The sequence below is a fragment of the Hyperoodon ampullatus genome (assembly GCF_949752795.1).
Source record: "Hyperoodon ampullatus genome assembly, chromosome: 3".
NCBI classification, from domain to species: domain Eukaryota; kingdom Metazoa; phylum Chordata; class Mammalia; order Artiodactyla; family Ziphiidae; genus Hyperoodon; species Hyperoodon ampullatus.
The window spans coordinates 96444904-96471768 of NC_136916.1; the positions used below are offsets into that span (position 1 = coordinate 96444904).

Below are 26865 nucleotides of genomic sequence, written 5' to 3' on the forward strand. Positions count from 1 at the left end.
CCCCATCCCTCCCCGGCCCCGCTCTCATCTTTGTGCCGGCCTAGCGAGAGGGGTCTGGAGGGTCTGGCGAATCGAGTGCCCTGGGATCCTGCTGAAGCGCCAGCACACGAACCTGTGTGCCCAGCCCGTGGGGTGTCGGCACGTGGGGAGTTTTTTGTGAACCCCGAAGGTTGAGCGTGCAGCCCCTCAGCTGCCGGCCGTGGGGTCTTTTCAAGACGTCGATCTATTCATCTTTGCAGAACGGAAGGCTTCTCACCAATAACTCTAAGGGAACTGCCCAGAGCGAGAATGACCTGTGATGAGAAATTGGGCCTGGGGTGAGGGATGGGTGATCAGGGGCCGGCCTCGTGTAAGTGTCAGACACCTCCCCAATGCTTCCACCGCTCCAGGGTCCGCGAGGCCACGAGGGCCCAGACACTGGACGTGATCTCTGGTGCCCCCTGGTGGCAAAGTTACGCTCTCGCTGCGCCCAGGCTCGGAGTTCAGCCTTTGTGGTTTTATTTGGAGCCACCGCTGTGTACTTCTCCCTCCCTGTGCACTTACCCATGGAATCCTCTTCCTCTTGTAGTGTATTAAATCCGGATACTTGAAGTCATTTCACAGCAGTGAAGTGAGGGACAATGAACAAAAAACTCGCATTTAGAGTAGCAGGAGGCCAGACCCTTTACTTAGGACACCAAGATCTTCCAGGTTAAGGCTCCATATAGAGAGCTCCTGCTGTCTTCTGAGAAACTGGAGCTTCCAACCCATCCCTTATGATTTCTGAACCTTGAGACCTGCTGATTATGCATTATGCAAAACATATGCATTATGTTTTTTTCTGATGCGATTTGCTTTCGTTTCTGGGGTGTTTTGCCCTTCCCCCATTTTTCTCTCCCCAAATATCTGCCTCTCCTCAGTCCCACTGTCTGGGTGGCGGCTGAACTGAAAAGTTCTGAAAAACGCCCGAAAAGCCAGAAGGAGAGGATCTGGGGTGGGATGGGTGGTAATTGGACGCCCCAAGTGCAAACTCCTTTTTTCTGATCCTTGCTTGCTCACTTATCCTTTTCCAACTGTGTTTAATTTTTATGGTTTAATTTTAATGGTGTAAGAATACAAGTATTTTGGCTTCTTCAAAATACCACATTGAAGACATGGGTCTGGGTTGCACGTTGTGTTGAAGGTGCTGTCATGTTTCAAGTGTTGCTGACATGGGGCTTTCTGGTCGAACGTCACCTTGGGCCCTCTTTATTGGATAAACAACCATGAGGGCTCCTCTCTGGAACTGCCAAGGGTTTGGTGGTTGAAAGTGATGTTTCTAAAAAACCACAGCAGATCTTTCCTGTCTGAACTGAATTGTGTGTTTGACTGCCTTGCTGTTCTTGCAGATTTCTTACCAGGCCCAGCTCTGTGCAGAACTTAGATGTTTCACCACATTTCACTATCCTGAACTTCCTCTTATTGTCAGCCCCAAGGCATTGAGGCTGAGGTCCCCTCGAGCTCAATCTGGTTTAGAAGAGACTTTTCTAAACATTTTGTTTTTCCAATTCTTGTTGCTTTCATCATTGTGAAGTCACCTGTGCCACTGGAGCTGGTACTCTCGGGTCAAGCTCAGAACCGGTCTCTGTGTGAGGCTAAATGACATACGCACATGCTTTTGGAATGACACTGTGCAGTGGAAGGACTCTTAGAGCTCAAAAGAATAGTTAATAAATCCAGTGTTATTCAGTTGCAAGAACTGGCCTCTTTTTGCCTTGCCAACCACTCCTGACCGTGGGCTTCGGTTGGGAGGTGGAAGGTTCCGCCTTCCCTCAGCCTCCATCCCTGCCCAGCCCACTGCGGCTGCTTCCTGGAGGTAAGACTCAGGTGCTGCTTCAGGCTGAGCTGGTGGGACAGGGGCCCTTAGACCAGGGCAGCTGTCTAGGTGGGGAGCTGTGGGGAGGAGGTCTGCAGGACTCCTGGGTAGAAGGTTTCAGTGACCCTGACAGAGAGGGGGTAGAATGAGACCTCAGGAAGTAAGTGCTGGAATCAGTGTCAGAGCTGGAAGTTTAAAGACCCAGGTCTCTTGGTTTCCAGTTGCGCTCTTTCACAGCTCCTCACGGTCGCCCTCTGTTCTGAGAACCGAAGCAGAGACTGCTTTCTCACTGGAAGCAGTTCCAGGCCACTTCCTATGGACAGTGTGAGGAGAGCAGCCTCACTTTCCGGGGAGGTGAGGGGGGAGCAAACGGGGGGAGGGAGACGCTGCTGCAGAAAGTGGTCATCAGCCCTGGTGGCTGCCCCAGAGCCCCCGTGGTGCCAGCAAGCACAGCCCCTGGCCCTGGCTTTCTGGGTTGGGTTCTTCTGCCCTGGGAAGGAGCCCTGTCTATTTCTCAGCTCTTTCAGTCCCGAAGGCCTTTCACTTCCTGTTTCCTTCCTCTCTGCCCTCATTTCAGGCCCACATGCCACCAGGGAGTAGGATTTTCTGCGGATCAGAATGACCGTCGGGGGTCTCACAGCAGGGAAGAGGGAGGGCCACCCTGGACACCCACTACAGCGTGTCCAGTTTGAAAACAGCCTGACTCCACTCCCAGGGACAACAGGAAGGCCAGAGGTTTTGAACACTCCGTTTAATTTAAAACAGGCACAAGTGCAAACAATTCACAAAAGGGACAATGCTTTTGTTTTTAAAACTCTGACCCTTAAAAAAAGTCTTTTTTTTTTTTTTTTTTTGCCCCAAAGCAGGCCACTAGGGATAGAGGAATCTAAAAATATTATCTAGATAGGGTCCAGACACCTGGAGTTCTTCCCTGGGATTCCCTGTCTCACAACAGCCCTGAAGGTGGGGAGGGGGACAAGGAGACAGGTGTCTGAGGAGGCAGCTCGGGGCAGGTGGTTCGCACAATGGGGTACCCATTCCAGTGACATGAGAGAATCGGGAGCTGGTTCACCTCCCCCAGACCAGGACTTTGAAAAGAACAGGTCCCCCAAGCACACACAAGAAGAGCAGGTCCCCGATGACCTGGTTGTTGAGATGAAGCTCACAGGTAAAACACGTTTGTTCCCTCACCATTCTGGTCCCTGGCTCTCAGATTCCACAGTACAGGAGAAACTCGGAAACCGGCCAGGCCCCCAGATGTGTTCGACTCAATACAGACCTCTTCACTGGTCAGGTAGAACCCCGGGACTTAAGAGGTGGGAAACCGGGCCAAGGAAGCAGGTCACCTTCAGAGCAGAGTTTAGTGGAAGAGAAGATGGAGAAGCCTAACTGAAGACAGTCGTGGGTGACCTTCCTCCACACCACACACGCACACACACACACGTGTGCACGCACACGCATCCTGTAAAGTGAGACCACTTTACCACCAGCTGCCTTCTTCCTCTTTCACCCAGAAAGTTCCCCTCCCCCTCACAGCCTCTGAGCAGGCTGTTCACAGTTGGGCGCGGGCTGTGCAGGGAGTGTGTTGTCAGCTCAGGTGGGTCGGAAAGCAGGTGCAGGTGGGACTGTGCCTTCAGGAAGTCAGACACCAGGGAGGAAGATGGAGTCAGGCAATAAACACCTTCCAGACCCCAGGATTTGGAATTGGAGCTGAGAACGGCAAGCATCCTGATGAAGACAGGCAGTCTGCCTCTTGCGTGACCTGGGATGCTCGTGTACTACTACTTTAAAAAAAAAAAACCGCAGCAGCCTTTTCTGCTGTGTTGGCCACAGTGGCCAGAAGCACTGGTCTCCATGTTTCATAGAAATATCCCTGTGCAAATAACAAAGGGTCATCCTGCAGAAGGGGTCTCCTCATCCCAAAGGCAACTGGGGACTCTTGGGAGGGAAAGTGACTGAGGGGCAGGTCCGGCCTGGCCCAGTGGGCTGAGGGGCAGGAGGGCAGGGTCGGGGCTTCACATTCAATCTTTGGAGAGAATACTGAGAGAATGAGGCAGGCAGCCAGGCCCTGTTGGCAAGTTGGTGGCCCAGTGTCCCCTGCCTGTGGGCACAGGTGGCAGGCGCACTCAGGCTGGGCTCAGCAGGTGGAGGTCTGCTTGCGGTAGAGCTGGATCAGGGGCACCAGGCACTCGGGCAGCCCCGTCTGCAGCAGGAAGGGGTGGTCCAGGAGCTCCTGGGCCGTGGCTCTCTCCTGGGGGTCTCGCACCAGCATCTGTTCCAGGAAGTCTCGCAGCACTGGGGAGACCTGTGGAGGCAGGGCAGTGAGAGGAAGCCACAGTTTGCAGCCACTTTGGGGTGACCCAATCTGCCTGGCCCCACTGTCATTTGAAAGTCTTAAATTCTCGTTTCTTACTTCCTGTTTCCTCCCAGGCTCAGTACTTTCTGGACTATCAGGTAGGTAAAGAAAGTCAGCATCAGTCCGGGAAAGGTGGCCAGTTCACCTATAGGGGATGCTGGTGAGCCATGGAATTAGGATACCAGGAGAGTTGGGGAGCTGGGCTCCAAATACAGCCCATGCACCACGCTGCTTCTCAGGGCTCTCAAGTGTTCAGGCTCTGTGAAAAGGGGCACGGGATTGGTACCCAGTGATCCAGTCCTGGGTCTATCCCTAACCTCCAGTAAGTTGTACTTTTCTCTAGAGCTCAGTTTTGTCATCTGTAAAATGGGCTAATGATAAAATGTGCTTTCCCTGTCTGCTACATAGGGCTTTAGTGAAGATAAAAAAAGAGGTCAGGGAGGAAGGAGTGTTTTGAAAGATAGAAAAGAACAAAGTGGGACCTGAAAAAGGAAGATTCCTTTATTTCTCTAAGCCTTAGAGTCTAAGTCAAGGGCTTACCCTGCTTCAGTTTTAGTCAATATTTTGGGATAAGGCTGAGTCTTAGGCTGTAACGGAAGGCTTCATCCTCTGGGGAATTAGCCAATTAGAAATATCTGCTAGTCTAGGGGGTCAGGAGTATGGGTTCCAAGGACCAGCTGTCTTAGAAAGTGTTTCCTGTCTCTCCTCGCATCCAGCAGGGCTACAGAACTATTTTGCATTTAGAGACTGAGCTTCAACCCTCTGGGACATTTCTCACTCTGGCCACCAGATGGCAGGGCCATTCTGCAGCCCTGTGCTGAGCTGGCTACCAGCAGGGGGTGCCCACAGGTAAGGACTGTGGGTTTGGGTGGATTTGGCAGAAAAGCGTTACACACACACACACACACACACACACACACACACACACACACACACACACGTTTTAAGGGAAAAGCTGGCTCAGATGTGGTTAGGATGTACATTGATGGAGGGTAAGCTAATTCTCTGTGATGGACTGGAACACTGTGCCTTGGTATGCCTTCCCTGACAGATGGGGTAGAGGCGTTACTGCTCAGTTAACTTCTCTAGATTCTTTCCCAGGGCATCAGGGACTCCCGCCGGCCTTGCTTTCCCTTCTTTCAGGCTCCTGTCAGTTATCTGCAGGTGGAAACTTGTTGGAGTGACCATGGGAGTTTGTGACTAGGCTCCACACCAAGGTGCGGAACTTGTGTGGAGAAAGACGAGCCTCTTCCGGGACCCCGGGCCCTCTGGTTTCTGTGGGAGGGAGAGGCTGGGCCTGACAGCCCAGACTCTGATCCTTGAAGCCTCAGGAAGAATGGGGCCCTCAGGGTCACACCCTGTGTACCGACTGACCTTGTGAGAGTTCCTCAGCTTGGGTGGGGGGCTGTCCCGGAGCCTCTTCATGGCTTGCACTGGGGAGTCACTGAAGTAGGGTGGCTCTCCATCTACCATCTCAATCACCATGATGCCCAGAGACCAGATATCCACCTGCAGGAGGAGAATGTCCCTGACTCCACTGGCCAGAGTCTGGCCCCTTGGTAGCAACATGCTGCAGGGGGAGGGGAGCAGCTGGTCCCAGGTTTCCTTGGTGAGTCGGCCTCCTTCCTGGTCACCTTCCCTGTGGTCAGTTACTACCTGCGTGAGTGACCACTGACTGCAGGGACACAGCTGTCAGCCACTCTCTTAGAAAGGTCACCACACATGGGGAAGCCTGGCCATACCCCAACCTGCCCTTGTGCTTGGGGGAGAGCCTTTTGGGGACCAGTTTGTGGCAGCAAAGTCACAGGCCAGAGAAGATCCAACCAAGAGTGGGAAGGGGGCAGTAGACGTTGGCGTAGGGTATTGACTTAGTGGGAACCCGACAAACAGGGCTATTCGGGGTGGGGGGCTCTGGAGAAGACCACAAGTAGAAGAGCTGTGTGTTCCCAAGCCTCTTCTGGGAGGACTGGGTGATGGAGGGAGCCGTTACCTCAGTCGCATACAGACACCTGGAGATCACTTCGGGAGCCATCCAGTAGGGGGTTCCCACCAGGGACTTCCTCTTAGGGACATCTTTGCTGATCTGTGCACAGAATCCGAAGTCCGAGAGTTTCACCTGGGGTTGGGATGAGAGGGAGAAAGGGGAGTGATGGCGAACTAGGGAGGAGGAGCCGTGAAGTGGGGTCGTGGGTGTGCCAGGGCGGGAAGGGCCCTACCCTGCCGTCGAGGGTCAGCAGGATGGAGTCGCTCTTGATGTCCCGGTGGATGACACCCTGGGCGTGCAGGTAAGCCAGGGCCTGCAGCACGGCCTCGCACACGGTGGCGATCTGCTCCTCATTCAGCCTGGACGGGGAAGTCAGGGCCACCAGCGGAGAGCATGTTAGCTTTGGCGGGGCTGCAGGGCAGACGGGCTGGGCAGAGTAGGTGCCCCTGGTAGGGGGCCCCACAGCTCCTGGACGATGTGTGCGGGAGCCCAGTCAGGCCAGAGCCCTGGTGGAAACGGGCCTGGGCCTAGGCTGGAGACCTCGTGTCTTCCCCACTGCCCTGAGACCCCTGGGTCTGTTAACCCGAACAGATGGGGGTGGGCAGGGTGGCTCAGGACCACGTGATGGGCACCCCAATCATCCGGGCCTGAGGCTGCCTAATATCCCTGCCAGGGCAGTGGCGGGAGCAGCCAGCGCTGGGTCCCAGCCCTCCCAGCTGCCCACCTGACTTGGGAGATGATGTCCGTGAGGGCCCCGCCCTGCAGGAACTCCATAAGCACCCACAGCTCCTCGCCCACCAGGTAGCTCTTGTACATCTCCACCACGTTGAGGTGCTGGTAGTCCCGCATGATCACCACCTGGGGGCAGGAGGGGACGCCTGAGTGCCGGGCACCCTCCCCACTGCCCCTCCTTGCAGACGTCCAGCCTGCCTCTGCCATCACTGCCCATCCCAAATGCCCCGCCACGCCCTCTCCTCCCACCTCATTAAAGAGCAGCTCCCTGCGCTGCTGCTTCCTGAGGTCCATCATCTTGACGGCCACCTGGCGGCCCGAGTGCTTCTCCCGGGCCAGGCAGACGATGCCCGTGGAGCCCTCGCCGATCTTCATGTAGCTGTCCAGCAGTAGCCGGGGGTCACCCTGGTCCACCACCATCCTGAGTGCAGCCTTGAACTGCTCGTGTGTCACAACGCCCGTTTCCTCACCAGCCAGGGCACCCTTGGCCACTGCGGGGTCCTGGGGCAGGTACAGGTTGCTGGTGCTGATCTGGGCATGCCGGTTGCGGGGGGAGCCTGCCGGGGAAGACCGTCCTGGAGGAGGGCCGGCAGCTGGGGCTGTGCGGAGGGACTTCTGGGGGCTGCTGGTATCCGAGGTGGCCAGAGGGCTGAAGGTCCCCACGGGCTGGTCTGAGGGCAAGGACTGGGCCTTGGCCACCAGGCTTGGGGGGCGGTCTTTCTGCAGTGGTCTGAAAGAGGAGTTGGGCTGCAGGGAGAAAGGAAGAAACAGAAAGGGGTTTGGCTGTGGGAACATCTGGAGTACCCTTCCCAGAGGCAGGGGGTGGCTGCTGCGACCTCTGGACACTGACAGGGTTGGGCAGAGCTGGGCTAGGTATCAGACTAATGTGGGAGGTGCCGCAAGCAAAGATTTTCAAATGGAGCTGAAGCCAAACCATAGTCCTGCTTGAGAAGTCAACCCCCAGTGTTCCCAGGTGAGCAGACAAAACAACAGCTCTTTATATCCACACTGTCCTTCCTGCGAAGACAAAGCCGAGTCCCTGGGGTGTCCTGGGCCGGTATTTCTTCCTTGGGTGACTGACAGCCAGACCCCAGGGAGGCCACCAGGAGGCAAGCTGGGTCAGAGGCGTTCACAACCGTGGCTACCCTACCCAAGGGCCCATGCGGGCAGAAGAGGCCCTGGGCCTAGGGGTGGGGGCTGCAGCGAGGCAGCTGTGACTGACTCCCAGGACAGGGCGGGGAAGCCACGGCACAGGGCTGCCGTCTGATAGTCCTGCTTGTTCCTGACAACAGGGAGTCTGCGTGTCTGTGCAGTGAGATTAGGTCCCCAACAGAGGACCACAGAGCCATGTTACCATCTTGGGAGGTCCTCAGGTGTCTCCTGGGCTGGGGATCTGGTGCTAGACAGATCTGGAATCAGGAAGGTAGGTCCAGCCAAACCCAAGCCTTGGGGCTAGGAGTGAGGGGGTTTCCTCAGGGCTCCCCAGAGCAGCTCCTCCACTAGCCACATGGAACTCCTGGCTGATGACCCCCAAGAAGGAAGAGAAGGCAGGGGGCCTATCTTTCTGGTCTCTGGCAGGGAGGGAGGGAGGGAGGGAGGGAAGGTGGAACTGAGCAGCAGGCTTGGCCCCCAGTGAGTCTTGCTCAGGCCCAGCCCTCCAGGCAGCCCAAGCAGGAAAGGGTCCCATCCCTGGGTTTCCCCAAGGGGCTGGTGAAGTGCAGCAGGACCCTTCCCAGGGACTGTGTATGTTTAAAAGGGCCACCTGGAGAGGGCCATATGCGACCTAACGGGGGACACCTGAGGAGCTCGAGAGAGGCCTTCCTGGAACATCTCAGAGCCCATCTCATAGGCGGTTGTCTAGGTGCCCAGAGGGTGCTGGTCCTCAACCTCAAAACTGAATCAGCTTCCAGGGAATCTACTCAAGCATTCAGCTTGGGCTGGGCTGCTTGAATCTGGGCCTTGGGCGCTACCAGGCTCAGCCAGAGCCTTTTCAACCTCTTCAGCACCCCTTACCCCCTCGACTTCAGGGTCCTCATCCCAGTCCCTGGCCTTGCCTAGGATACGGCATGTGCACGGTGCCTCTTCTGGCAGAGAGCCATGCTGTGGCGGGCTCTGCCACCCCCAGCCCCGCAGGACCACTGAGCGTGCTCCAGCCTCTGCCAGGCCGTGCCTGGCTCGTGCTCAGCCCTCGAGGTGAAGGAGCCAGGAAAACCTCCCGGGACTGCCGAGACTACTCCATCCCTGCCCGGCAAGCACATCTGTGCAGTAAATGGATTGTCCCCGCCAGCACCAGCACCCAACTTCACCGCCCTTTCCCTACTCTTTCGTGGCGGAGCAGTGGGAACTCCAGACTGGGGGGTCAGGACCTGGGTTCCAGTCCTGCTCCGCTCTGACTTGTGATAAATCTTAGGCCATTACCCCTCTCTGAGCCCCAGTCTCCTCTGTGAAGGCACAGTGATCTGGGGAGCTGGATAAAATGCAGATTCCCTGGCCTTGGAAACGGCTTCAGCAGGTCCCTAGAGCAGGGACTCCGCATTTTAACAAGGCCCCTGGCTTTGGATGTGGGAGGAACCTTGGACCACAATTTGAGCAGCTCTGCAATTCCATGGCCTTGGGGAGCCTGTGGGAGGGCTGGGACTCGGGGTGGAGGGAGCACGGCCACCACCAAGGCTGTGAGGCCACAACCAGGAGCAGAAGGACCATGAGATGTCACCTGGTAGCAGCCTCCAAGGCTCTGTGAAAAGCCTGCCCGCTGGCCTGCAAGGCAGGGACCTAACACAGAAAATGTGCTGAGCATCTGTGTGGGGCTGGGCAGAGACTGGGGATCCGAAAAGCTCCTAAAGCTGCTCTTGAGATTGCTCTCACGGCCCTTGACCTCTCTCCACTCTGGATTTCTAAGGAAGACGGTAAAACAGTTTCCCTCTCCTTCTGGCCTCCCGGCCTCCCGCATGAGCTCTCTGCTCTGAGGATGAGTGGACACGGGGAGGGTGGGGACAAGTCAGGCAGAGGGGCTGAGGAGGTGGGTTCGCTTCCCCCCTGCTGTCGAGGCCCCTGTGGAGACCCTGACGCAGGTGCTGGCTGAGCTCAGGGGCCGAGGCTGCAGCAGGTGGATGCAAGCAGCAGACGGATCTGGGGGTGGTGGGCAGCACTGACGTGGCCTGGGACATGGGACATAGGGCACGGGGGTGGTCGGGCCAGGCTTGGTCTTCACCTCAGCATGGCCTGGTCCCAAGTGTCCCTTTGTGGGCCTTGCTGCCTGTCTCCACAAGGAGGGAGATTTTACTTAACGTAACCACAAGAAAGGACCAGATGAAGTGTGTTAAACCACTCCAAGAAAGGGAAAGGGGAACAAAAGGTGGAATGAATTGTTAGGGGCTCTGGATTAATTCTGGAGTTACTTGTGCGACTGAGGCCTCTTCTTGGGCAGGAAGTCACTAGAAAGAAGAGTTGTACATGGAGTTACAATGATGCCTCATGTTCCCTTCCCAGGCTAAGAAGACAGGGCCAGGCTCTCCAGCTGTGGGCTCAGGAGGCTGTTCTGTTCTGTTAGTGCCGCCCAGGCAGAGGCCATTTCATAATATTTAAGAAATACTAAAGCCATTTTATTGAGGGCTTACCACTTTGACAAGGGCCTTAAATGCATTATCTCATTTAATTCTCATAGCCCTGTGGACTGTTTTATTAGCCCATGGGTAATATTATTATCTACATTGGTAGATGAGGAAACAGGCTCAGAGAGGTTAAGTAACTTGCCTAGAGTCACTAAGCAGTAAGGGACAAGGCCAGACTTCAGCCCTGGTCAGCTTAACCTCTGATCCCTATGCAGTGGTCCTATTGGGGATCCTTGGCATGTAACCGAGTACATGGTACACAGTAGGTGCTTAACCAAGGTTTGCTGATTGTTGAGGTCTTTCTGATGTGGCCTTTCTGCCGCTAAGTGGGACCACTTTTAAATCTCCCAAGGTCCTAACTGTCTTACCTCTTTGGCCTCTCTGTCCCCACTTGAGGTCTCCTTTTGCTCTTTAGCCAAAGCGAGTCAGTGCAGGCCAAGCTGCCTGGGGCTGAGTACAAGAGCTCTAGGGTCACAGACCCTCCTGCAGCCATGCCTGGCACGCTGTGGCTATTGGTGGCCTGCCCTCCCAGGGCACTAGTGCATGGACTGCTGCTTTAGGAGTTGCTGTGAGTGTCCAGAGCCAACCTCTGGGATGTGCTGAGTGCGGAGGGCTGGCTGCTGGCTTGGTCTAGGTTCCCAGGGCCCAGGCCTTGGGAGAGGAGGAGGAAACTGAATGCTTCCCAACCATACGGTAATTTGCTGAGAGCAGTGGTTCTCAACTGGGGGTGATTTCTTTTTCCCTCAAGGAACATTTGGCAATGTCTGTAGGGATTTGGGGTTGTCCCATCTGAGGGGTGCTACTAGCATCTAGTGCGTAGAGGCCAGAGATGCTTCTAAGTAGCCTTCAACACTCAGAAGAGCCCCTGCAACAAAGGATTATCTGATCCAAACGTCAATAGTACAGGGTTGAGAAGCCCTGGCCCAGAGCGGTTGTGGGGTAGTCTCAGCCCCGCCTTTCAGAGGCCTGGCTTGAGAACATCCATCTAGAAAGGTGTGCCCAGGGGGCCAAGAAGGAAACCACTCCCCTGGATTTGGAACTGTGGTGTTTCTGAGCCCCGGATGAGCACCACCTGCCTCCTCAGCTGCAGGGGAGTCCTCGTACAGCCCACAGCAGTGGCCCACGTGGCCCACAGTAGGTGCTTTGTGGGTGCGCAGGGATAGGGGCGGTTGGCCTGCCCCCTGCTGTGGGGTGCTGGCAGGAGCCCCGGACCATGCATACCAGTTCTGACACACCCTTTCTCCAAATCCCTGAAACCACCCCCCACCCCAGCAGGACTCTCGAAGTGCACTTCCTGGCAGGGTGCACTGTCCTGCTCCCACCTTAGTTTTCTGGGGAATGTCTCCCCATGGGTACAGCCTTCCAGAGACCCCTCGGCTCACAGGCACTCATGTTTTCTCACGGGCATATCAAGCCACGTCTCATCTGTTCCTCCCTAAAGCCCCCGCCCCACAGGGGATCCCAGCCTACCGTCCTTTGTCCCAGTGGGGACTGGAGGGCACAAAGCCCAGAACCTTCCCTGGGTGCCTTGGGCTGGCAGTGACTTATATGGGGTTGAGGGTCCAGGACACCCCTCAACCCCCCACCGCCCCTCCACGATTGGGCTGGACACACTGACGCCATCCCGGGAGGGGAGACTCCATTACTCATGCTGCTGTCGGTGGCGGTTTCTTAGGTGAGACTTAACAACCCTTGTGCTGCAGCCTTAGCTCATTTCTGCCTGACCCTCAGGGAGGAGCTAAAAGATGCCTTCATGGAAAAGCCTTCCCTCCCACCTTCGGCTGACTCGTTCGTGACACCAGGGGGTTGTCCCACGCTCTCTGAGTCAGTCTTCTCATCTGCCAAATGGGAAAGGATGTTACTGTCACCACGGACAGGATGTCATAGGGCACGTAAGAAGCAAAAATGTTCTCCTCGGTCTGCTAAAAAATGTCACCATTAGGGCTCCCTTCACTGTTTCCTTTTTTACAAGAAAAATATGTGCATTTGAGGCTGTCACACACCAAAAGCCAGCTCTCCTGTAGCTCCCAGACCCAGGCAAATTCAATCCTCTAGCTTTTCATATGGCACACAGTGTGAGAATAAATAATTACAGGAATGTCAAACAAAGCAAGAACTACTAGAAAAAGGGAAGGAAGGAAGGGAGGGAAGAATCCTCACTAGAGAAGGGGTAACATAAGCCTATGGGAGAAGCAGGGCAGAGAGGCTGTGCCTGACCTCAGGAGAGCACTGGGACAAGCTGGGGGTCCAGGCAGAAAAAAGATCAGAAAAGGGAGCCAGAGAGACCCTGCCCCGCCTCCCTGCCCCCCAGGGCTGGAGCACCTACCTCTGCTGGGGCCTGGGTGGGGTCGCTGGGTATTGGGGGCAGGGGAGGGTCTGGGCTTGTGGTTAAAGGTTCTGCTTTTTCAGGGGTGCCTGCCTCCCCATCTGGTCCGCCTAGACACACCCCAGAGGGCAGGAATGTCAGCTGAGGCGTACCATAGCCCCTCAGAGGCCCCCGGAAAATGACCTGGCTTGCAACATCTGACTCACACGTGTGGAGCCTTTGGAGCACTAGGGCTCAGCTGGTTCAGGGTAGAATCCTCAGCTGATGATCTGTTTGCCTCATGCTTTCCCCAACCCGACCGTGTAAGTGGGGAAGGCCGGGCAGGGCCTGTGTCCCCAGTGGATGCTGCTGGGCCAGGCTCCCTGCCCTGTCAAGAGTGGCCCCAGCGGGGGCCGTGGCCTGACCTACCTTGCTCTGTGGTGGAGGGCCTGGCTTGCTGCTGCTTGGAGGGGCGGCGGCAGGAGCAGACAGGAACATGCTTCGGAACAACCTGCGCTTCAGGCTGCTCTCCAGGGTCTTAGGGCTGGGGCTGCCCTCCCCCCCCGGCCTGCCTGCAGCCGAGCCCACCAGGCAGGACTGTGGCCGGGCCTCCTCAGAGCCATGCCCGGCAGTCTTGGGCCCCCGCCTGCCCGCAGCCGTGGAGGCTGAGGTGCCGGTTGGGGAGCTCTGTAGGCGGCGCTGTGGGGCACCCTGGAACTCGGTGGGGCCCAGGGACTGTGCCTTGGTGGCCAGCCCACTGGGCAAGACCCGCGGGCTCTGTGGCGCGGGCCATGGCACGTGCCTGCGCCCTGCTGGTGCGGCCCCGTTGCAGCTGAGGTAGAGGCCGTGGGGGTCCCTGCGCTCAGACTGGGGGCTCTGCAAGTACATGTCCGGGTCGGCGGCCCACTGCTCATCCCCTAGCAGCCCCAGGGACTGTGCCCGCCGCCGGCTGGTGGGGCTGCGGCCACGCAGGGTGTTGGAGCTGATGACTGACAACTTCTGGATATCGTTGAGCAGCCCCGAGATGTAGCCGTCCGTGGGCACTGCGCTGCCCCGCACCACTGTCTGCAGGGGAGGGGGAAGAGCGTGGTGAGCCTCCTGTCGTGGCAGGGAGGGGGCGCTGGGCGGGGACCAGGTCAGAGAGCCTCCCCGGGGGGCCTGGGGGAGGAGCACCCAGGGACCTCGCTTGCTGTGTCATCCATCTATTCTTAATTTCTCAGCCCCTTCCCAGGGCCCACAGCTGGCCAGGCCTGTGCTAGCGGACGGATACAGGGAGAAGCCTCATTTTCACGGGCCCACAGTCTAGCAGGGCAGACAGGTGAGTAGCCATGGCGTTCAATCCAGCGTGCCTGATGGTGCGGGCAGCTAAGCTTCGGGAGCTGGAGAGACTGCAGGCCCTGCCTGGGGCCCGCTGCCGTTCTCCAGCTCTGTCTGTGTGTGGCCTTCCAGGGGACATGCACCAGTCCAGGGCTCTCCTCCACACGTACTGGCTTTGTGGCCTCCAAACCCTGACAGGGCCCTGACCCCAAGCCCTATCAGGCTCTTGCATCAACCCCTCCTGACCCACACAACTTAATCCCCCGGGTCTGTGAGAGTCCCCAGCCCCACAGGGGCTACATGTCCAAATTTTGCATGGGACATACTTAAAGATTATTTGTTATCTGAAACTCACATTGTATTGGGCATCCTGTATTTTTATTTGCTAAATCTGGCAACCCTACCACCCTGTGGAGAGGGACTCCCCAGGATCCTCCTCCCTGGGTCACCCAGGGAGAGAACGAGAGGCTGATTAGCAGGGAATGAAGACATCCTGGCTAATTGATAGCTGGTAATCAGGTGGTTCTTCAGGTGCCTGTGTGGTCTTGCCAGCAGCCCTCTGTGAAGGGGGATGGTCTGAATCCTCCCCCTCCGCCATCCCCGATGCCCCTCTCACCTTCATGGGCTGGAGTTGCACCCGGGTGATGCGTGAAGGGTCCACCACGGGCTTGGGTCGCCGCAGTGTGTCCAGGATGTTCTGCCATTGTGGGGGGAGGCCCACGAACTTGCCTTCTTTGGGGTCGAAGGAGGTGTGGACGCGGTGCTGGAAATTCTGTGGGGCCGAGATCTCAGGGCGTTTCTTTTTTTTCTTGCGGAACATGGTGCCTGCGTGGGGAGGGTCAGACTGAGTTCCAGGGGGCGCTTCACAGGAGCCTGGACCCGGGAAGGACAGGTGGCCGCAGTGGGTGCTGGGGCCCCAGGCTCCCTCCCCCGCTTCAAACCCCTGCACTGGCCCACCTCTCAGGCCTACTCCCTCAGGGAAATGGCTAGCTCCCCGCAGAGCGGTCCCAGAAGCAGCAAAAGACCCATAAATAAGCCAACACAGACTACAAAGGAGGAAAAGAGGTGTCTGTCTTCTCATCTGCGCCAAGTCCCCTGCTGAGGAGGCAGACCCTGGGGGTGTGTTTTTATAAGATCCAAAGCCCATGACAAATAACATTCCACCGTTGAAGAATTAAAAGGGGGGTGGGGAAGAGGGAGGAAAGCTGGCAAACTCATTTTATGAAGTATGATCTTGATTCTTAAACCAGATAAGAATAGTACAAGGAAGCCCCCGGTGGCGCAGTGGTTAAGAATCTGCCTGCCAATGCAGGGGACACAGGTTCGAGCCCTGGCCTGGGAATATCCCACATGCTGTGGAGCAACCAAGCCCATGCGCCACAGCTACTGAGCCTGTGCTCTAGAGCCTGCGAGCAACAACTACTGAAGCCCACACACCTAGAGCCTGTGCTCTGCAACAAGAGAAGCCGCCGCAATGAGAAGCCCGCGCACTGCAACAAAGAGTAGCCCCCGCTTGCCACAACTAGAGAAAGCCCACGTGCAGCAACGAAGACCCAACACAGCCAAAAATAAATAAATTAAATAAATTTTAAAAAAACAGTAAAAGGAAAGGAAAATTTGAACCAATTTCACTTCTGAACATAAATGAAAATCCTAAACAAAATTAGCAAATTGAATCCAATTGTTCGTTAAAGGGGTTTTTTTGTTTGTTTCTTTCTTTCTTTTATATCACAGTCAACTCGGGTTTGTCCCAGGATGGTTCAAAAACAAAAACTGTTAATGTGACATACAACTTCATAAAAAGTCAAGCTGCTGATTCAGAGACATGTTGCCCCATCAGGGACCAAACTAAAAGGGCCTTCATGGTCCCCAGGTGCTCGGCCCTAATTCTGGAAAGGCCCTGAGCTAAGGCACTGCTGGGGGGTGGGGGTGAGGGTAGCTATCTTAGGGGAAAAGCTCTCCAGGAAGAGAGAGCCCACCTCCCTCTGGGTCCCCTTCTCTCTGGTCTCAGAACTCTGATTGTACAAAACATCACCTGCAGTCAAACCTCCATCCCTCGCCTTGCTGGTTTGGGTTTGCCTTAGGCCCTATTAAGCTCTAACAACAGCTCTGAGTGACACCGGCATGCAGATCTGAGAGAGGGAGACTGGAGACCCAGGAGGCAAAGTGACTCTTCCAAAGTGCTGCTCTGGCCTCACCTTCAGGGAGCCCTGGGCTGGGACCACATGGAAGACAGGGTTGGGGGTACCCACTAGAATGCTATTGTATTTGAAGTGGCTCAGAATAGCTCAGTGCATTTGTGTGGGGCGATGGGTGCTAAGGACACTGGGGCTCTTGTGTCAGCTGGAAAAGTCACTTCTAGGTTTGTTTCAACAAGACATGTTTGTTTCTTGAATTGAATGCTTGGATCATTCATCTATCTACAGAACTGGATAGATCTGTGCCATGGCACTCTCTTTTTTTTCCTGCTCCAGAGAGAGAATTTTCCTGGTCACATTCACAGGTTTGGAGCAGGTCACAGATCTGGGAGGCAGCTGGTGCCACTCGGGAAGGCAGGGGGCTCAAACAGCCAAGTCTCTCCACTAGGCATTCACCAAGCATGAATCAATTTGAATCCATGTCATACCTCTTGGAATGGCAGCCACCTTTTGGGACCTTGAGGTTCAGGAAATCTACCAAACATTCCCACCAGGCAAAGCCACATGTGCAGGAGCCCCAAGGACCAAGGACTTGGGAATGAAATATAACTGTTTGAGTTACAGGTGAGTTGCAGGGAGTCTTCCACTAATTTGGGGAGACTTTGAGCGAGCTACCTAATGATTTGAGCCTCAGTGTTCTTCATCTATAGAATGGGGTTAATAAAAAATAATGCACAGAGTTTAGGGAGTGTTAAGTGAGTGAATTCCCAGGAAAAAGGGGCTGTTTCTCTTGCTATGTTACCTCTCCGTGCATCCTGTCTCTCAGCTCAGGTCCCTGCAGACATCAGAACGTAACCAGATCCAAGTCTGGGAGTGACGCCCAACTCCTGTCCTCTCGGAGTCACCTGGCAGGGGTCATGCCTGATTTCTCTTTCTGGGGCCCTCGTCACCTCTCCACGACACAGACTCTTCATGGCTTGGTAAAGCTTGACCTCCTCCCTGTAGTCTTTGGCTACAGAAGAGTCTCAGTTCTGCAATTCTGTCCTGACAGACCCTCTATCTCTGGATTAGCTCAGCTGATGGTTTCACTCTCCTCCCCACTCTGTAAACCCTTCTGGAGGTGTAGGGACACAGCCTAGAGTTGCAAAAGAGGTGGCTAATACTTCCCTTTCCCCCCACCAGAACATCCCTGGCCCCAGCTCCCCAGCCGCACCCAAAGGCCCAGCGTTTGCTGCAGGAATGCACGGGGAAAGCATCTTTTTTGTTTTTGGTTTTTTTTTGGTTTTTTGTTTTCGGCTGCACCGCAGCATATGGGATCTTAGTTCCCCGACCAGGGATCAGTGGAACCCTCACCCCCTGCAGTGGAAGCATGGAATCTTAACCATTGGGCTGCCAGGGAAGTTCCTGGAAAGCATCTTTAGCAAATGGCCTACATGACTCTGGGATGCCCCTCCTGAGTCCACCCTAACAGCAATTCCAGAATAAGTTCTTCCCACAGGCAGCAGGAAGGGCCTGAGGAGAAAGAAGGACAGTGCAGAGTCCTAGGATCCAGGGGTTACAGGGGAGGTGGGGAACTGACAGAAGCAATGAACTGAGCTCAGGCTTTCGGGGAGGGGGAGTAGAGATTTAGAAATCAGAGCCAGCCACTTAGCTAGCGGGAAATCCACACCTAAAGGGAGGCTGCCAGGACTTGCCCAAAACCATGGTGAGGCCAACACTGCCTGGGACAATATGACTGTGTACATAGAAAAATCTACATACAAACTTTTGGGATTAAATGTGAATTTTAGAAGTCCCCAATTCAAGGTCAATATAAAAAAAATTGTATTTTTGCATACCAGCAACAAACAAATAGAAAATGAAATTTAAAAACAGATTCTGTGGTACAATGGGAAATAGACGTTTGGTCATTGTACACCCCACACCCTGCCCCCTATTCCTGGCACAGAGCTCTTAAACCTCTTGGAATCCCCAGAGGGACAAGAATGTTGGAACTTTCAGCCTCCCCATTCCCACCTCTGGGGTGGGAAGAGGGGCTGGAGATTGAGTTAATCATCAATAACCAATGATTTAATCAATTGTGCCTACTTAATGAAACCTCCATAAAGACTCCTCAGAGATGGGATTCAGGGCTGGTGCACGCCTCAAGGTCCTGAGAGGGTGACGCGACTGGGGAGGGCATGGAAGATCTGCACCCTTCCCCCATACCCTGCCCTACGCGTTATGCATCTCTTCCATTTGACTGTTCCTAAGTTGCATCTTAATGAACTGGTAATAGTAAAGTGCCTTCCTGAATTCCACCAACCATCCTAGCAAATGATCAAATGTGAGGAGGGGGTCGTGGGAATCTCAATTATTAGCCAGCTGGTCAGAGGTACAGGGACCTGGGCCTTGGAACCTGAGTCCAAAGTGGGGGGCAGTTTGTGGGGCTGAGTCTGAGGAGTCTGTGCTAATCCAGGTAGTTAGTGTCAGAATCAAATTGAATTGTTGAACACCCAGTTGGTGTCAGAGAGTTGGAGAAATGATCTCAGGAGGAGAAAAACCCTCTCATTTGCTGTCAGAAGTGTTATTAGGGAAAAACCCCTCAGACACCCTTTCCCGCTTTACATTAAAAATATCAGATACCCAGGAATAAATCTAATCAAAGATGCGCAAAGTCTGTAAATTGAAAAATATCAAACATTAAAGATAATAAAGAATGTTCATAGATTGGAAGCCTCAATATTATAAAGATATCAATTATTCCCAAATTAACCTACAGAGTTATTGCAATCTCAATCAAAATCCCAGCATACTTCTTTTGGTAGAAATTGACAAACTGATTCTAAAATGTACAGAGAAACATAAAGAATCAGGAATAGGGCTTCCCTGGTGGTGCAGTGGTTGAGAGTCCGCCTGCCAATGCAGGGGACACGGGTTCGTGCCCCGGTCCGGGAGGATCCCACATGCTGCGGAGCAGCTGGGCCCGTGAGCCATGGCCGCTGGGCCTGTGCGTCCGGAGCCTGTGCTCCACAACGGGAGAGGCCACAGCAGTGAGAGGCCTGCGTACCGCAAAAAAAAAAAAAAAAAAAAAAAAAAAATCTTGAAGAACAAAGTTGGAGGGTTACACTACTAGATATCAAGATTTATTATAAAGCAACCACAATTAATACAGTGTGAAATTGGCACAAAGACTGATGAGTAGGCCAGTGGAACAGAAGAGAGAATCCAGAAATAGACCCACTCGCATAAGGTCACTTAATTTATGACAAGGTGACACTGCAATATGGTAGGGAACGGATGATCTTTTCCATAAATGTAGCTGAAGCAATTAGATATCAATACGAAAAAAAAAGCAGTCTGGAAAAATGAATTCATATCATATCCCCAAACTAATTGGATCTAAATGTGAAAGGTAAAAATAATAAAGCTGGTGGGAGTGATGGTGGGGGGCAGGAGAGAGGGTAACCCCTAGTCTGGCCATCCCCTGCCCCAGGTCTGGTGTGAGTGACTATGGCGAGCCCAAATTTGATGGGCTCTCCTGGAGCCCCTGACCTGCTGGGGTCCAAACCTATCCACACCCATGGGTCCCGAGGACAAATCAAGGTTTTCTTTGTCCAAAGCAGGCCTAGGTTAGGAGTAGGAAATTCTTTCTAAAGATTTCACCTAGACTAATTTGTAAATGCAGTATGAATATACTGAATATTTGAAGGAAATACAGCAAAATATTCATTGTTGTTGTGTTTGACTGGTGGGGTTCCAGGTGACTTCCTCCTACCCCATCTTTCTACTCTTCTGAACTTTCCTTAAAGATGATGGGCTGCCTTTCTAAAGAAAACAAAATATTTTTAAATAAAGAAAAGAGTGATCCACGAGCACTGAGTTTCCTAAGAGATACGCACCCACTTAAGTATCCGATGTTGCCAGGTCACTGGGTGTCAATCACCTGAGACCCAAGCTTCCCCTGCATCTCTCCAGCCCCACGTCCTGGACACACACACGAATGCCCAGACAGGGGCCCTCACTTGCCATTCCTAGGTCTCCATCTTCCACCCAGCTCCCCGCCTTCTGACAAGCCCAAGGACCTCGGGGCCGAGGGAGAGGGGGCGCTGAGTCAGCCGTGAGGTTAAATCAAATCAGGCCATGCCCGCCTTTAAAACTGCCACCCGAGAAGCACCACCTCTTTGCATCCACACTCCACTCACCTAGTGGAAGAGCTTCCCCTAAAGAAGGTACTCTGGAGGAGGAAGGAGGATGCTGTTCCCTCAGAGAGCCAGTCCCTGCCTTTCCCTCTGCCTAGCCTGACAGAAATGATGTGGGCCTTGGCCACTGAAGTAGAAATGGGCAGAGGCAGGGCGCCAGCTCTGGCTCCGGGTGACCTCCGCTGCCCGAGCCCCTCCAGCGCAGTGCGGGGAGGTGCTGAGGAGTCTTTCTCAGGCTGGGATGCACCTTTATGATTGAGGAATGCTTTGAACATTCCTCTTCTGAGAATGGCTGAGGACATCACCTTCCAGCCAGCAGGCTGGCCCATGACTGGACCAGAGAAGGATGCCCATCACTGGGGAGGGGAGGGGAGGGGAGGGGAGGGGAGGGGAGGGGAGGGGCGGGGCAGGGAGGGGCAGGGCGGGGCAGGCTGCCCCAACCAGCTTTAGAAGGAAGCTCCCCCCCACCGGCACAGCTCCTGCTGAGGCTGCTTCCTCCAGCCAGAGCCTGGCAGATGGGGAGCAGGTCAGTTCCTGGCAGAGGCTTCTGGAGGAAATGCTGTCACACCCAGTAAAACTGAGGGTGGAGGTGGTGGGAGAGTTCAGGGAGCCACAGGCCTGGGGTCACTGAGGGGTGGGACCATCATGTCAGAGGAGCAGGAGACTCCAGAGAGAAAGGGAAGTGACTTTTCTTGAGCACCTACTACATGCTAGGCCCTTTCCAAGCACCAACTAATTTAATCCTCACAACGAGCCTGGGAGGTAGGAGCTATTATTATTATCCACAAATCCAGATGAGGCTCAGGGAGGTTGAATAACTTACCCAGGGTCACAGAACCAGGAAATGACCGAGTTGGTGTTTAAACCCAGATCTGGTCCCAAAGCCCTGCTCCGTCCACCATGCCCACTCAGAGGGACTCAGGCTGTTGTTAATCTCCTTCCCAGGGGTCTTTGTGAACAGGAAGGGGACTGGGCGGTCTGTGTACAAGGGGATGGGCCAGGGCCAGCTCCCTCAACCAAGATTACTAGGTGCTTTCCTGGGCTGATCTGTGAGTCAGAGGCCAAGGGAGACTGGCGCTGTCTTGACTTGCAGGCTGACCCTTACTTTGTTTGGAACCAGGGCTTGTTTGTCTGTTTTCTTTGCCCTGCAGTGGTGGTGGTGGGGTGTTCTAAGGAGCTTGCCTTGGCAGCTGTGATGTCAGGGCCTGGCACACATGGAAAGAGCCGCAGAAACAGCAGGAGGGTATTTTCTCCAGCACAGGTCCACATCCCCTCAGTAGGGTCTCAGCCTCAAGTCAGGCAACCAGCAGGCCTGGCTTGAGGAGTGGTGGGCAGAGCTTTGCGGCTGATGCTAGTGTTCCACGGTGCCATGGGGTCTGGGTGGTGAGGGCCCCCAGACCAGGCACTTTGGCTCAGCTGGTCCAGGGTCTACAACAGGGACAGCAGACAGCTGTGCTGGGTGGGTCACCCCCTCAAAATGCTTTTCCTCTGGGGGAGGAGACACCCGTCTGCCAGGGCCTGGGGCTCCAGGGCCACCAAGCTGTTGGTTCCCCAGCCAGAACCATGGAGAAATGAGTCTGCACTTAAACCTCAAACCAGAGCACAGATTTTCCAGTGAGCACTGCCATTTGAGGCAGACCCTTGGGAGTGAAACTGCCTGTTGCAGACGTGCTCCAGGACTTCCAGAAGTCCTCTTGGGAATCAACTTTGGGGCCCATCTTGGGCCAGCATCAAGTGTTTTCCTAACCTGTGGCCTCTGCTTTTCACCAGAAGAGCTGGTGTCCAATGTGGTTGCCTTGCCACCTAGACCTGGCTTCCAGTGAGTTTTGGCTGTTCCCACACATCGAATTCCTTTCAAGGAAAGGACACTCAGCCCACTGAAGGGAGTCACAAGAACGCACTACAGGCTGGGAAGGTGGTTTCCAGAAAGCAAGTCTGAAGGAGCTTGCTGCCACTCTGAGGGGAGGAGGATTTGGTTGGTTGTGTGAGTTCTGGGATGTAAACTTTCTGTTAGGATGAGGCTGGTGAGATTCCCCTCCATTTCCAGATGAGTGGGAAGAGAGAAGGCAGCTGCACCTGGGGCCCTGTTCCCTCTGAGGGCCAGAGAGTGAGTGTGGGGTGCACGCCTAGGCTCCCCTTGAGGGAGGCACGGTCGGCTTGTCAGGGCTGAGTGCGGGCTCAGCATGGACCTGGGGCGTGGCGTTCCTAAGTTCCGCTTGTGATCCTGGCCCACTCTTCCTTTCTAAGCCTCAGCATTTCCGGGGCCAACAGGGGTATGGACTTATTCACTTCTGCCAGCTTCTCCAGGTACAGTGAGGAAAGAAACAGCATCTGTCCTAGTTGGAGGGGCTGTTTTGGGTATTTTTAGTAATTGTCACTCAGGGAGTGCCTAGTATAAGCACCAGGCTCTGGGCTGAGCATTTCACACACAGAATCCTCGCCACAAGCCGGTGAGGTGGGCCTATTATTGTACCCATTATGCAGATGAGGAAACCCTTGTTCAGAGAGATTAAGTGATTTGCCCAAGTGGAGCAGCAAAGAAGGGGAAGACCCCTGTTAATCTGATCCAGATGTGAACAAGGCTGCAGTTAGCTGTCACCTCCCACCACCCCAGCCTGTCATTCTCAGACCCACGCAAGACGCTCTGTGACATCGAGATAGAGGTAAGCCCCTGAGTCCTAGAGCACTTACAAAGGTACCCCCACTACTGCCACCATCCCGTCACAGAGGGGCTGATGGAGGACCTGCCACCTCCAGAGCCGGGCCCTTTCACCCCGAGGTCTGCCGCCCAGCCCCTTCATAACGGCCTTTGGGAACTGACATCCCACACCCTTCCGTGAAGAGGCATGTCCTCGAAGGCCCCTGGTTGAGAAAATCCTGGACAGAAGCCAGTCTTTCATTGGAATATTCTCATGAGCCAGGAAGATCTTTCTCAAATTTTAGTTTCTGGAGTTAGTTTAAATATGAAATTATATTATTCATTCACTTATTTGATAAATTCATTTGTTGTGCATCTGCTCTGCTCCAGGCTCTGGGGACCATGGGGAACAAAACAAAACAAAATCCTTGCTCTCGTGCAGTTTAGCTGGCTTTTCCAAATAGATGTTGCCAGACCCCACCCTGACCTGCACCACCCACCTGTGGGACTTACTGATGGGGTATGGCCTCCCCTTTGCCCCTGCCCAATTTTCAATCCCTCGGTGGCATTCCCGACAGGAGCTGGTCCACGCCCTGCTCGCCTTGCTCCAATGAATTCAGTGATGGGGGCTCCTCCCCTTTTCGGAGGCCCCTGCCCCCTGTCTCTCTGTCCCCTCACAGCTCATCCTTCATGTGGGGCTGAGCTCTGTTCTCCCTCAGCTTCCACCAGGGGTCCAGGCCTGCCATCTACCCTCTTCACGTGACATGAGAGGTGGCACCCCAGCACTCTTCCTGTCCCCTAGAAATACACCAGGGGAAGGGCCTGTAGAGAATTTCATTCGCTCTTCTGCCCAGTTGTCCCCTGTAGGGTGGATGGGTCCTAGACCCAGGCTGTGGCCCTTACTGCCACTGCCCACAGGCACTATTTAAGATCTGCCCAGGGCCGCTGTGTGGAAGTGTGGAGCATCCCCGGGATGTACAGCAGTACCCTGAGGTTCTGACACACTCGAGTGGCCCAGAGAGAAGCTGAGTGTGCAGGGCAGGGGGCACTGTGCACAGAACGCGCCCAAATGTCCGGGCTCCCCACCCTTGTTGTCATTCCCACACTACAGGTCCCAGTGAATCCCCAGGGGAAAGATAATGGGGCTGTTGTTGAAAAGAATATGATAATAAGTCTCATTCAATCACTTGTGTCAACACTCCAGCTGAATGAGAGGCCGAAGAGCTAGGCTGGCCAGCCAGGGAAGGTCAATGTTGACTCAGGCCTGCCTTTTGGGCCCAGCTCCAGCCTGCAAGTGCTGTGCTGCCGCCGCCCAGCAGCAGCTCAAGCCAGAGCAGCCCTCTGACCTCTGTTCACTGTACTTAGAATCCTAACCGCTTCCCCAGTCCACAGCACTGGGGTTTCCTGGGCATGGCATAATCTCCAAGGGAGGAGTGAAGACTGGGAGAGCTGCAGGCCAGGCACCTCTTCACTACCCCAGATTTTCTTTCTTTCTTTTTCTTTTTTTGCGGTACACGGGCCTCTCACTGTTGTGGCCTCTCCCGTTGCGGAGCACAGGCTCCGGACGCGCAGGCTCAGCGGCCATGGCTCACGGGCCTAGCTGCTCCGCGGCATGTGGGGTCTTCCCGGACCGGGCATGAACCCGTGTCCCCTGCATTGGCAGGCGGACTCTCAACCACTGCACCACCAGGGAAGCCTACCCCAGATTTTCAACAGCTTCCACATATAGAGGCTCGAGACCTCATCACAGAACCCTCAGTGCCTAGCCAGAAAGAATCTCCAGAGTCCCCAAGTCACAGGATTAAGTCCCCTAGTCACAAAAAGATTATGTTTTTACAGGCCTTAACCTTCTGTATCACTATATTGTTCCCCTCCTCACTCCAACTTCACAATACTGCAGTGACATGGGCCAAACCTGTTTTACTGGGTGCGTTTTTTTTTGTTTTTTTTTTTTGCGGTACACGGGCCTCTCACTGTTGTGGCCTCTCCCGTTGTGGAGCACAGGCTCCGGACGCGCAGGCTCAGCAGCCATGGCTCACGGGCCCAGCCACTCCACGTCATGTGGGATCTTCTCGAACCGGGGCACGAACCTGTGTCCCCTGCATCGGCAGGCGGACTCTGAACCACTGCGCCACCAGGGAAGCCCTGGGTGCGTTTTAAGAATGGCAAGTGACTGGGGAGAGGAAGGAGGAGCTGAGAAAGGGAAGCGACACATACACGTGTATAAAGTGCCTAGCATGTGTCAGACACTGTATTAGGTGCTTTTCACTAGTGCATTTAATGGTCACGACTCTACGAGGTAGGTTTTATGAGCTTAATTTTACAGGTGAAGAAACTGAGGCTGAGAGAGAAGTAATTGTCTGATATGGTGAGTGTGTAGCTGGGAATCAAATCCAAGCTCCAAGCTCTTGCACCATGCCTAGTGCACCCAGAGAAGTCAAATGACCTGCCCCAGATCACACAACTACTCTGGGCAGTGATAGGACTGGAAGCCTCAAGCCAGAGTCTCTCTCTCTGCCCCAGGCTGCACAGGTGGTAACAGTGTGTCCAGGGTCACCTACGGACAGGTGAAGCCGTGTGATGTGTACAGAGCACGCTGCTGTTTCTGCTTCCGAAGCGGGATTCCCTTCCAGAAATGGACCCTTCTCTGGGGCCACCTTACTACCCACCCTGCCAGACCCTCTGCCGTTACTTTATTCCCATTGCTTTGCTCTAATGTCCTCCACAATCTCTTGCCACACAGCCAGACCATTCTCAAAGTTCTCCAAGAGAGGAGGGCTCGGGGAGATTAACCTTTCCCAGAACTGGAGGCTAGGCAGGTAGCCTCCTGCTGGGGCTGTTCTCCTTTATCAGTTATCATTGTGACTTCTCACAACTGCCCTACGAGGAAGGCACGATCACCCCCATGTTATAGATAAGGACATTAAAGTTGGGAGAGAAGTAAAGCAACTTGCTTAAGGAATCAAAGGCAAAATGTCAGAATTCGAACCCAGCTCTTTCTGGTTCCAAATGTGTTCTCTACCACTGTCCTATCTATGGCCTGAGGAGAACTCACAGCAGAGCTCGCACCAGAATGGGGCAAGATACAGAAAACGCAGCCTACACCCTGGGAACTCCTCATGTCTTAGCCCTTGGTGCTCCCAGCAGCATCTCCCTCCCAGGGTGGATGCCACTCACTGGGTGTGGGCAAAGCTGGAGAGATTTTAGCAGGTTGGACAGCTGGGGAATGAGCTGACGGCAGGCTGGGATCTGCCCAGCAGCACCTCTGGCTGGGGCTGCCTCCTGGCCTGCTCAGCACGGACGCTGGGCCTGCTTCTGCCCTTCCTGTTGGGAGCCTCTTTCCCAAACAAGAATTTAGTGCACTGGCCTTGGTGACATTGCCTCGGCCCCTGACCGGCAGCGGACGGGAGGACAGGCGGAGGCTGGGCCAGGAGCCAGGGCGGGGAGTTTGAAGCCATGTGCGCCTCCAGTGGGCCGAGGCGGCTGAAGTAACAAGGCACATCCACTAAGGACTGAGAAATGGCACCTAGTAGGGACCACTGCCTAGGTCCCTAGGGGGACGGGCCAGCCCAGGAGGGCCACCTGCCCGCCCACTGTCCCAGCCTGTCCCTCACGGAGGTCCCGAGAGGGCCCCTGGAACCCTCTCAGGGCTACTCACCTCCAGGCCGCCTTCCCTGCCTCCTCTTTCTCCGGACTCCTCACTCTTCAGTGGGCAGAGCTCTCAGGCACCGAAGAGAGGGAACTGGGGAGCTTCGCGGGCCAGTCCTCC

At 54.8% G+C, this 26865-nt stretch overlaps 1 protein-coding gene across 1 annotated transcript; it reads right to left on the reverse strand.

The window, feature by feature from the left end:
- Positions 1-2568: 2568 nt before the first annotated feature.
- LOC307050871 (serine/threonine-protein kinase PAK 6) lies at positions 2569-26865 on the reverse strand. Its single transcript, XM_079701117.1, has 9 exons — positions 26755-26865; positions 14756-14964; positions 13252-13887; positions 7156-7653; positions 6899-7032; positions 6407-6533; positions 6181-6306; positions 5565-5699; positions 2569-4139 (listed from the first exon to the last, which is right to left on the reverse strand). The coding sequence occupies exons 2-9, from the start codon at positions 14957-14959 to the stop codon at positions 3972-3974; spliced, it is 2028 nt and encodes a 675-aa protein (XP_079557243.1). The 5' UTR covers positions 14960-14964; positions 26755-26865; the 3' UTR covers positions 2569-3971.